General features: G+C 34.5%; 1 protein-coding gene across 1 annotated transcript in view; it reads right to left on the minus strand.

Moving 5' to 3' along the window:
- Window positions 1-361: 361 nt before the first annotated feature.
- LOC124153730 overlaps window positions 362-12,207 on the minus strand; it is a 230,085-nt gene continuing 218,239 nt past the window's right edge. The window contains exons 5-7 of the mRNA XM_046527065.1: window positions 10,902-11,298; window positions 6,053-6,127; window positions 362-3,840 (exon numbers count right to left, since the gene is read on the minus strand). Coding sequence (XP_046383021.1) covers window positions 6,099-6,127; window positions 10,902-11,298 — 426 coding nt within the window. The 3' untranslated portion in view covers window positions 362-3,840; window positions 6,053-6,098. The remainder of the gene's footprint in view (window positions 3,841-6,052; window positions 6,128-10,901; window positions 11,299-12,207) is intronic.

A 12,207-nucleotide genomic window follows, 5' to 3' on the forward strand; every position in this document is an offset into this window, starting at 1 on the left:
GAAAATGATTTTTTCTCTGTGAATTTTTCGCACACTTTTTGTATTGCGGGTGACTCCCGTAAAGTTATCACCGTGGTTAGCCCCGGTAAAGGTAAAGTAGTCAATAAAACAATCTATTGCGCTTTAAGCGAGATGTTCTGAATCGCATTGCGAAGATATGAAAAGTGAACTGGTACGTTATAGGTTACACATATCACGAATTATTCACTAAAATATTGAAAAATTGTAACGCTAAATAACATTTAAAATAAATAAAGGAATGCAGATTAATGTGATTCACTTACAAATTGTTGGCCATTTTCGATGCGATTTCAAGGGTATCATGGAGTACAACTTGAAATCTAAAATAATAACTATTATGAATATATAAATATATATATATTTACATTTGCTTATATGACAATAACATATAGTCTCCTTGCTAGGAAATAAATCGATTTCTTATCACATGTCAAAGAAATAAAATATTCTAATTTTTCATTGAGGTACCAACAAGGTAATGAATCTACGTACGGGGCACAAAATGTCAACGCGTTACAAAATTTTACAACAGGTATCAAACAAAAATTGAACAACCATTTTTATCGTTTCAGAAGACATCCATCATTTCTCCCGTTGATATCAAAGCAAATGGTTGAATAATTAAATATATAGGTCACAACAGTTATAATTACTTCATTATACATCACAACATAACATCTCACGTGTTCAATTTTTGAGTTGGTTCCATTGCTCACTTTCTTGCAACGAATAATAGTATCAATGGTGAGTGAACCCAAAACTGCAATCTGTATTTACATCCATCACACACACTGCGACCCAAATTCTCTTCAGTATTCCAGCAAAACGTAGCAATATTTTATTTGGGAATGTTTATTGAATGATAATTGAAAACATGGATAAAAATCTATAACTTTTACCCATAAATCCTTTGGAGGATTTGTAAATGATGTTTTCCATGACGCATAAATCCTCATCCTCAACATTTCTTCTTCTGCATAAACACGTAGGCCATTTGTTGAGATTCACACGCTTTTCAAAATTAATGCTTGTGAACGAGAGTTGTCAAACAGTTTGATTGTCCAACTTGCCAGATATCACTTATCAACCTCAGAATTTCGGACGCAGGAACAAAAAAAACCAAATGAAAGCGTCATTTAGAAAAAAGTGCCAAATTCTCTCAATTCTCAACATTCATAGAAGTGCCTTCAGTCACTTCCCACTCCTGCGAATAATAAGTGCCACTTAATTTTTCCCTGGTTACATCACCAAGAAGTATTTTAACTTTTATGTCGAGACAAAACCATCACCTTACGTTTCGTAATTTATATTTGTACCGCATACCTACCAACTTGTATTTTCAAAACCGAATCAAAATTCGACTGGACCGATCAAAACATCAATTGCAATTTTTTATGCAATAATTGCAGTGCAAATGATACCATAATACATCTGCAAGTATAAGCAGTATTTATTTAATAATGGTACCGAGTAATTTCTATGGTTTCTACTTAGACATAATTAATTTTGATGTGTTCAAAGTAAAATTAATCTCTAGGAAAAGGAATAAAAATAACTTTCTTCCTAATCTTTGATCCATTATCAATGAGCAGAAAATTAGGCTAATAGTCAAACATGACTGTGCAAGCACCCTCAATACGAGGCATTAATCCGGATTACTTGATCTGGACACCCACAGACAAGTTACACAAGATTATTCCCGATTATTCTTGACAAGATTACTCCTTCCAAAATTCTGGTGGTCACATGCATAACTTTGGAGAGGACGCGTGGTGTTTCTGCGTTGTCATGGCCCTTGTTTTTTTTAGTCACTTTGATTCTTTAAGTAGAATTAATTTCCCGTATAGCAGAACAAATCCGTCTCTCAGGGCACACGGTTTTGAGCAATTTATAAGAAACACATAGTAAATGACACTACACACATTGGGATCTTAATAAAGAAATCCTTGCTGAAAGAAAATCCTGTGTTTCATGCAAGGTTGGAAGATCAATTCACGCAATATCGTGCTTGATAACACGTGAATATTCTGTCATCTCCCTAAGTGGAAAATAATTTCTTAGTCTTCAAAGTCACATATTTTACAAAAAAAGGAATTCCATGGCTTTATAAAGATTCCCCATATAAATCTAATGAGAATTAGTTTTCTGATAATGCAGCGACGAAATAAAACATGAATAAATATTCTATCAGCGCATACTAATATAAATGCATTTCCTGGTTTGGGTTTTTCTCAACGAGCAGGCAAAGTTATTGAATATCTAACATAAATTATCTCCAATAACGAATGGATTAAAACGTTGTATAATATAAATAATAAAACATAAAATCATTTAGAGAGCACATAGCCCTTAATACATTAGCGTTTCAATTGTATAATTGAAATAATGCCAGCACATCATACCTTCATCTTTGCATATCACCTTTCACAAAGAAACACACTGTATTCTAAAGGAAGATAGAGGATTTACGATGTTTTGTTCACAGTGGTAGAATAACTGGTTTTTAATATAAAAATAAAATATTCATGTCTTATTATTAATTTATAGTGATGTGGATAATGCCGAAACAGAATTAGAAATATTTCAGTACTAAAATTAAGTTAAAAAGACAAGCATTTAAACTAAATTTTGCTGTAATGGAAACAAAAGTAATTATATCCGTAATAATGCTCTGAGTTCCTACGCACGTAAAAATATATCAAATTCCGCTATCAGCTTTCATACCTCAACGTGGTGAATTTCAGCATCTCATCAACCGGAACAAAAATTCCCCCGCAGTAAATTCATTCAAATTAAGTGCATTGTAGATCATCAGATGAAGGTAATTCAAACTGCCAATGGGAATGGAAGAAAAAGAAATACTTTTCACGTCAAATGCATTGATTCTAAGCACATGCAACGATTGTAAACTAACAGAAGCAGGCATTTTACCACCTTCATTATATAAAATGCCAGCATTATTACTTAAGAAAAACTTGTGGCACACCGTCACCAAAATCTTACGAGAAAAAAATAAAGCCGCTGCATTATCATATCAGTATTGAACCAGGCACTCAAATTGATACCCTTCTTTCCATATAATATTGTAGATATTTGATTCTAATTCACAGTGAGATTCTCCGGGTGATCCATTTGAACCAACTGGACAACTCACTCCATTGATTTTTTTAACAATTCTTCACTCTTGATTGATAGGGACGATTTTGTAACGACAAAAAACGTAACCTCTGCTATCACCATATTTACATTCTTATTATTTTGGGGACCACATCACAGAAATAAAGCACTCAAACAATCCGTTGTCACATTGTAACCAATCGCAAGGGCGTCGACACAAAAGACGTCCTTAAAGAAGTTCTTCTTTATACCATTCAACAAATATTTTCACTCGTACCTTTCAATATTCTTACTGAGTGGATTCAAAATGTTTTCCGCCGAGTGATCACTTCTATGAGGGACGAAAAGATTGATTTTGAGGGTTTTAACCCTCGATAGATACATATTTGACTACTATCATGACCCTTGAGCAAAGATGGTGAGAGGAGACATGAAGACGAGATTAACACTCGAAGAGGAGTATCGAACCTTGCAAAGGTTTGGTTGCCGGACCGCTGTAGTGGAAACGTTATGGCTTTCCCATGGGCTTAGAAAAACCCACAAGCCAAAATAATTACCAAACACTCCTTACGCAGAGGTTCTAAATGGAAGATTACGGACACCATATCCGAGTTATGACCATCGTAGCTACAGCGACAGGGAACCTCTCCGGAATGTTGACTGTACCGATATGTCAGTGGACATCCATGCAACTCGATTCACCTTGAAAAGACAAGATTTTTCATATGAAAATATAGAATGATATCACAGCGCGAAAAAATGATGTCAAATTAGAGATTAGGCATTCAGTAGGAAATGTTTATGGATTTTTATTTCCGTTTATAATTCGTATCCACATATTAGAAACGACAGCAATCATCCGTTTCATTAATAAATGTGTTTTCTCAGTCAATGAAAGCATTAATTATTCTGGTTTTGCAAGTGTGCATTAAAAATTTTTCGTCGGTTAAATTTGAAGTATCTAACGTATAATGATGTATGAATGTGAAAACGATGGGTTTATGAGGTGAGAGTTTGAAACAGAACTGATTATTAATTAATTACTACAGAAGTAAATACAGCATTAAACATATTTATACAGGATCATATATGATATAAATGCACACTTATACTTATGGTTACACGAATAATTTTTACTCCCAAAAGAATGTGTAAGGATTATCCTCCGATCCTTTCCAATTCCAATAGTTAATGGAGTAAATATTAAAAAATTATATCGAGCTAAGTTGCTAGAAAATTTATTTCGGATTAATTAAAATGATTCAATTTACGATTTATAGATTAAAATATGGTAGATATCGATGACGCAGTTAAAATTCTTAGATTTGGATAAAGAATATTCATCAAATATACACGACCACACTTTGTATAACATCACATTGGATTAAAGTAGATGTTCGTAGAAAACGACATGACTAGCAGAAAAAACGCGTTTAACCCTTTCTAACCCAGAGCTGACTATGGGAGAAATCAAATTTCAAGATTTTTCATTTTGAAAACTTCAAAAATTAACTCTCCATTATAACTATTGTGGCAGCTAAATATTTCGTCATTAAAATTTACAATACAAAATAATGGGTATTTTAGATATTTCTTGTATAGAGCTGAGAGTTTTAATATTTTCGATGTTGATTAGAGGCAAAATTGGGTTATAAAAGGTTAAATGAATGTTTTTTTATTTTTCACATAAATATAGGAATATGCTGCGATAGCTAATAGTAGAAAAACATTTTCCATCCAAAATTACAAGGTAAAAATGAATTTCTAAGAGTGTATAATTGAATGTTTGTTTATTTTTCACATAAATATAGGAATATGCTGCGATAGATAATAGTAGAAAAACATTTTCCATCCAAAATTACAAGGTAAAAATGAATTTCTAAGAGTGTATAATTGTTAAAATGAAAATTGGAGCGAGAAAACTTTGAGTAACATCGCTACCAATTCAAATTCGAAAGTCGGCATATCAAGCTGCTACCACCATGGCGGTAAATAATATCTCTAAGTTAAATTTGGGAAACGGAACAAGCACCATCAAACTTAATATAATACCACACAGTATGACTCATTATAAAAAAATAAGAAAAATAACTATAAAAAGGAATCTTTTTTTAGGTTGCTCCAAAATTAAAGTACATATGAATCATTTTTTTAATTGAATGGCGAGTCAATGAATATCTTTGCTGTCCACCAAAATGCAAAATGCTTATCCAAATTCGTTTACATCATTTGAGTTTATCCGCGACCGGCCAGGATTCCAATTAAATTGGAATCGATTAATTTAATTTTGGGAAGGGAAGATTCGATTCGATTCCTCCAAAGGAAGGAAGCAAACCAATTGGAAATTCAAAACCGTTACACATAAAAAGGACTTGAAATGCCATGGATGTAGTTATTAGACCCGTACTGGAGACCAATCTTGTTATGAAAAAAAATTAAATTTAAGAGTAAATTCCAACAGTGAAGAGAGGAATTCACGTTAGAAGGGTTGATCTCTTGAAATTGACTATCAAACAATAATAATCGGCTTACTTTCATCCAAAAACCAATAAAGGAAGGAAGATATCTATCATTTCATTATAACTTACCTTCTATGTGTATTTAAAAAATCCTAAGAATCATTTTTAACTGTTGAATGACTACTGCTTGTCACAACCATATGTATATACGAAAATTGTAAGAGATATGTGACTCTTAGCGGAGGTCCAAAGGATATGTGAAAATCAAATGCGCCTGATAATGTAACTGTTAGATATATGCGATACACTTACTTATCCAAGCAATCCATCGCGAAGAAACGCTACGTGAAGTGATGTAAATGCTTTGACTTATTAAATATTATATTCGTTTAATCATTTAAAACTCGGTTCTTACATGTACAGATATGGTATATACGAAATTTCAAGTAGCTTACCAGAAAATTATACCATTGTGCAGACACACATGTGCGAATTCTACTATCAGCAATGAGCGCCAATGGTAGAGAGAGCTGAAAAAAAAAACAAATTCATCATTGCAGAACATCTAATGTCTCGATAAATGTTATTACTAATACATGTATCACTTAAATGTAAAGAAGAAGACTTTTCCTTATTGATAAAAGTATTAGTCATTCCACCACTCCGATTATCGAGAATCAATAAGGTACAACATATACTTAAACTTGACGAAGGGGATTAGGTTTTTATATTAAATAAATTGATGGGAATTAATATAATGTTATTTCTTTTGGAAATAACATTGGAGGATTATTTTATTAGTGACTTTTTACTACCTACATTACATATTGGTCTAATGCTACGTTTCATGAAGTGATAGGTAAAAAGTCAAAATTAGGATATGTCCACCCTTCATAAAAACTATTTAAAAGTAAAATTGATGAAATTTCTTCAATAATATTATTCATATTTAATATATATTTATGACGAAGATTTTCAAAACGATGTACGAACTTTTCCGAAGCATACTCAGGGCATAATCATCTTATTTAGTTTCTTGACCTTTACTGCCAACTGATAACCCTTGTATAAGTCCTCCATCATTTATTATCCCCCCGGAATCGTATTGGTCTTCCCGTGATTCCATCCCTAGCGTAAAACCTTAGATGGAGCATTGGTTATACTTTTTAGTTCCATAAAGTAACTAAAACATAAAAGTATGGACGTTACATTTTAGTTTCTACGGTGTGAGGAAAGTCACCGCTGCTTCATATTCGATGATGAAGGAATTTTTTACACAATATCCGGCATAATACGCTTACATATGGCTATAAAACTCCATGACTTCATACGACTCAATGCTAAACTTTCTCTTCACACGCAACATTAAGCGCTTGACCATGGCAATACCGCAATCTAATGTGACATTCTTACCTTCTCCCCCATACAGCAACGTAAAAAATTCTAGCTTTTCGTTAAAACATGTCCTTATTAACTCCAATGTGAAAGCGGAATTTTTTCGGCTTTAAGAGAATATTTCTATTTCCCTTGGCATATGTCACTTTTGACGCAGCCTAAAATGGAATAGGGCATTTTTGACATCGATAACGTCATGAATATCATCACAAACCGAATAATTCGATAAACAATGTATTTTAATTTTCCATTCGTTAAAAAATAAGTCTAAAGCGATTGTCACCTTCAGTTCATTTTAAATTTAGTCATCAGAGCAAGGCCACCTCCTATGTTTTTACAATTGGATTTGTTTTTTATCGAAAATTTATATTCAATATGGAAATAGAATTTTCCTTTCGGATACAACTGATAATTGTTGACTTCCTATATAGCATATCGGTGTTGACACAAGGCCAGTGAAAAAACATATGCAAAAACTAAACAGCAACAAACACTGGTAAAATAACTCATTAGATTGAGTTTATATTCAATTACTACTTATAACTATAACATTGCAATAGGTATAAAACAGTACGCAGCCGACGCCAATTAAAGCTTTTCAAATAAAAGTAAAGACACCAGCGTCCGACATAAACTGTCATTTTCCTCTTTACGTTTTGCATTTAATAATAAAATAATAATAAAAGAGAGAAAGCAATTATTTAAACTTTGAAATAAGGTGTACCAGGTAAATGATGACAACCAAATATATCGACCTATTGAGCGGTTACATGGTAATGCTATGAATAGAAGAAAAAGAGAGCGGATTTACGGATATACCTTGAGTTATGATGGCCTGTTGAAGGTATTCGTCACGGAATAAGCGGATGGCAAGAACGGAAAAGGAATACCTCTGATAAAATATATGAAAAATGTGCCTAATGAAGGATATGAAACAATGAAAGTACCTTGGTGTGAAATAATTAGATATTAGAAGAAATACTTCGGAACCTGCGTCAAACTACTATGAATATAGTTGACCAGTGATGAAGATGAAATAGAAAACAAAAATGTGCTAGAAGAATGTGCATGTAATGTCTTTTGTAAAATTTATGACTATTTTTCCTCAGTTAATTCTCGAGCGCAAGATTAATCTGAAAATGTCCCCACATGCAAGTACTTATTTACCATTATGTGAGACTTTCATTTTTAAACCAATAACAATCTCTCCAGAAAGCCATAATAATCACTCACATAAATTTAATGGAATATTTGAACGACAATGGTGTAAAATTTTGGGAAGACGTTATAAGTTCTAGCAGCCAGAGAGAGTAGTAAAGGGACGCATAATTTTATCCAAAAGTTCACCGCGTCTTGTATGTTGGTAGAGTTAGCTTTTTGAGAATAATTAGTAATTATGGAATCTAAGCGACACACTTATATTCGGGCGACGATTAATTGTATATTTGTATGCAATTGTATATTGTATTTGTAGACGAATAATTGTATTATTAATATGTTTTCTCCAGGAACCCCTTAAAATAGAATATATAATTTTTTTCTGTATTAACTCATTATAGTCTAATGCTTCTTCTTAGTAACATCAAAAATGTACATATTCTCAGGTCCAAGCAGGAATAATTTGTATACCGTGTTCATCTGAGCTGAAAAATTTAATGGCGAAATATGTCGATGCCACAATAATTATGATTAAATGGAAAATTTTCACATTTTTAAAATGAGAAGTCTTGAAAGTTACTTCCTCCTAGAAGCAGTTCTGGGTTAGAAAGGGTTAATCGATGCCAATTGCTCGCTGGACAAGAGCTGCCGTATAAAAGTGGGAAGGTAATGGGTGCTATTGTTTGTCTCATCCTATCAGATGTTACATAAAAATAACTTAAGAGAGTAATTCGGTTTCCATGCGAATTTCCGTCCAAGGAAAATTGGATGCGAAAAACTGTTCTGATGATTCTCCTTGTGTCATTAAATCCCATTCCGGAAAATTTAACGTTTTTGATGAGTAATAAAATGGTTAATACTTGGCTAACGGACTTCCTATGGAATGGGATGGGTTGCGTCAATCATGCGTCACAATGAATTATCCAGGAAATATTGTCTGGGGTAGGAAGAGGTTCACTTTTTTGGAGTTTCATCCTAAATTAATGTCGCTGACTCTGGCGAAAGAAGAGAATTTTATGACAAGAAGAGCTCTCTAATCTACAGAAACGAATTACGTTTTCCAAATTGTTGAAGTGGTTATTTCTGGTCGTCTTCCCCTCGTTATCGAGAATTTCCAGAACTTTAGGGCTAGGACTCAAATGAGATATTTGAGGAAATAAAAACAATCATGAAAATACTAAGAGGAAGAAATCGCAGTAGAAGTTACCCATTTTACAAACTTTGCTTGCATTAAAAGCAAGTAAAAAGTTTCCACAAGCGCTAGGAAATAAAGAAAACTAAATATGGATATTTATCAGTTAATCTACCCAGATTACCAGAATGAATTAGAGAAGTTATCACTTTATTAACCTCATTTTTAATATTCGATGGAAAAATTATTGAGGATAATTTAGTTTTTCACCTAAAAATTATTTGATCCCAGAAAAAATGTGGGAAACACCACTAAATTTTTGAATTATCATGATTTAATAAAATTAACTTTTAGTATACCAGCCATTTTTGACGTTCAACCTTGAAATCCAAGTGATTTTTTTTCTAATTCTTACTCTCTGAGTGCAAAATTATACCTCCCGCCATTTTGTACCCATAAATATTAACGTATTACTCTTATATCTATATAATACATTACCATGTCCTGTTTATCGGGCCCTAAAACAGTGCTATGATACAGACCTCGAAAATCTAATACAAAATTGTCGATATATATTTTATAAAGTTTCTATGTCATAGTTTGTAAATTACCAGATTTGTACTGATTGTCAGTTTTTCTCATATACTCTATTGAAATTTTCTCATACCCATCCAAAGTTGGCAGCGATGTCATAACTTTTGTTCACTTCTCAACAGTTTCCCGTGATTATCAGAATTCTGCACAGTAAGTGGTGGCAAAGTTCAGGTTAAATCGAGAGACTGAGGTTCGGTTCTTTATAAATTAACGTAATTATTACATCATTGCAATATTCATGACCTGATATCCAGGGAGTTAAAAAGAAAAAACAATAAAAATGGGGTATGATTCGTCTCTTTTGTTCCCTTCAAACAATAGGAAGGATTTTCTCAGCCATCACCGAGTTAAGTTTGCAGAAGCTCATTTCGTAAAGTATTAAGCTCAATCTTGTTTTTTGGCACATTTTACTAATATTTTTACTTGAACCCAATCGATTTTAACGCCTTAGCTTTATTTCAAATCTCTCGAACCCGTGATTTTAGAACCCTTGGACCTTAAAGTGACTTTCTACCTCTTGAAAATGACGCAGCGGAAAAAGAGTTTGGGTTCAGGTAAACAATAAATGCGTGGAAAATATAAATAGTTCTCTCTTAATATATGGGAAAATTTTTAATATATTTTATTGGGAAATAATTTTTTACTTATTTTCTGTTGGCTTCACTTTTTTAGCTGGTTTAGGGTAAAATATATTGATTTTAAAACTGTAAATATTGATGTCAAAATTGTAGTTAGTTTTCTTCTACCTAGTCGAGTTTTTTTTCTTTCATCCTCTGGGAATCTGTAAGATCAGCAACAGGCTGATTAGCATGTCGCTGCCCGAAACGTCGGGAGACATGGAGAACATTAAGCGGTGAAAAACCCGAAAAACTTTCCACACCTGATACGCCGGGAAAATCTAAGATCGTACAAGAAAATTTCTGTTCCCCAGTGTTATTACCATTGTCCATTGTCGAGTCTAAAGTGAGATATATATCATAATACCGATCCACTCTTCCACTGGTTCCTGCCATCATAATAATTACCTGAGACGGTGACCATGGCAGTTAGCGAGGCAACCATCAGCCACGATCCCGGGGGCCTCACGTTAGGCGAGGACGCGGCGGAAGACCCAGAGTCGGATGAGGAAGCGGATGCGGGGGAAGCCGCGCCGGGTGCGGCCCCTGGCACTGCTGCAGCGGCAGCGGGCGCGGACGAGGACTCCCGGGTGCCGAGCACGGACGCGAGCCGCGGCCGCTCCTCCTCGATGACCAGCTCGGCGCTGGCGTTGTAAGCGGAGAGCAGCGTGGCCTGGCATCGCAGCGTGAGTCGACCCCGACGGAACGTACCACTGCCAGCCTCAACCTCCAGACCCAGCGTCGTGGTGGTCGCGTTGCCTTCGTCCCGACGAAGCGGGTAGCGGCGGACGTGTCGACCACGGACCTGGCACGGAGATAATAATATAGAAATCAATCATCATTACACAGAGCTTAAACTTATATCCACTTCTACGACGCACGGAAGAGATGTTTCCCAATCTCAAGTAGCCATCCTTGTATTTAGGTAAATGGATTGCATATCATAGGGTTATTAGCCATTTTTTATTTTTTTTTATTTTATACCGGATTCAGCTCTTATTGGCCATTTTACACCGAGGTGTTCAACAAATGTAACAAATAAACGGACACAAACAACCATGCCCTGGACCGGGGAAACCTACCCAGGCGGGACTCGAACCCGCGACCTCTTGTTTGGCAGGCGAGAACGTTACCCCGCCGCCACCGAGGCCGGCAAATTTTCACTTTCTTATGGAGAGATCTCAGTTTGCACTGAAGTAGGGACCATGATTTCTGAAAAAATCTCAATGCTAGGGATTAGACTCTTTAGAATTAGACGCAGAATTAGATTAGGCCTTCAGATTTGAAACCCAACGCTCACATATCTCACCAATCTTTCCTCCAAACCTTTATATAATAATATGTTCTCCCTTTTACTCAGGTTTTAACGAGAAAGTAGGTTTATATTGATAAGGAGGCGAAACGCATAATTTATTTCAGATAATATCCAAGTGAAAATCCATTTCTAAGGCATTATAATGTAAGTAAAATAATTATTTTAGCTATGATTTCAAAAGGATGCATTGTAGTACCTAAGAATCTTAGACGTTTAATTTTATCCATAAAGTTTTCACGAAAAGACAAATTTTATATGGTACTGGTGGAGAGGCTAATAGCATTCTGACATTGAAGTTTGCCACATCAGTTATAGAAGGGAATAATTAATTCGTGGAGATGGCTTTAGGAAATAATTTGATCAAAACCAAATTTTCCTCCAGATAATTGAGCAGCTCTT

Source organism: Ischnura elegans, chromosome 2 (assembly GCF_921293095.1).
Source record: "Ischnura elegans chromosome 2, ioIscEleg1.1, whole genome shotgun sequence".
Taxonomy (NCBI): Eukaryota; Metazoa; Arthropoda; class Insecta; order Odonata; family Coenagrionidae; genus Ischnura; species Ischnura elegans.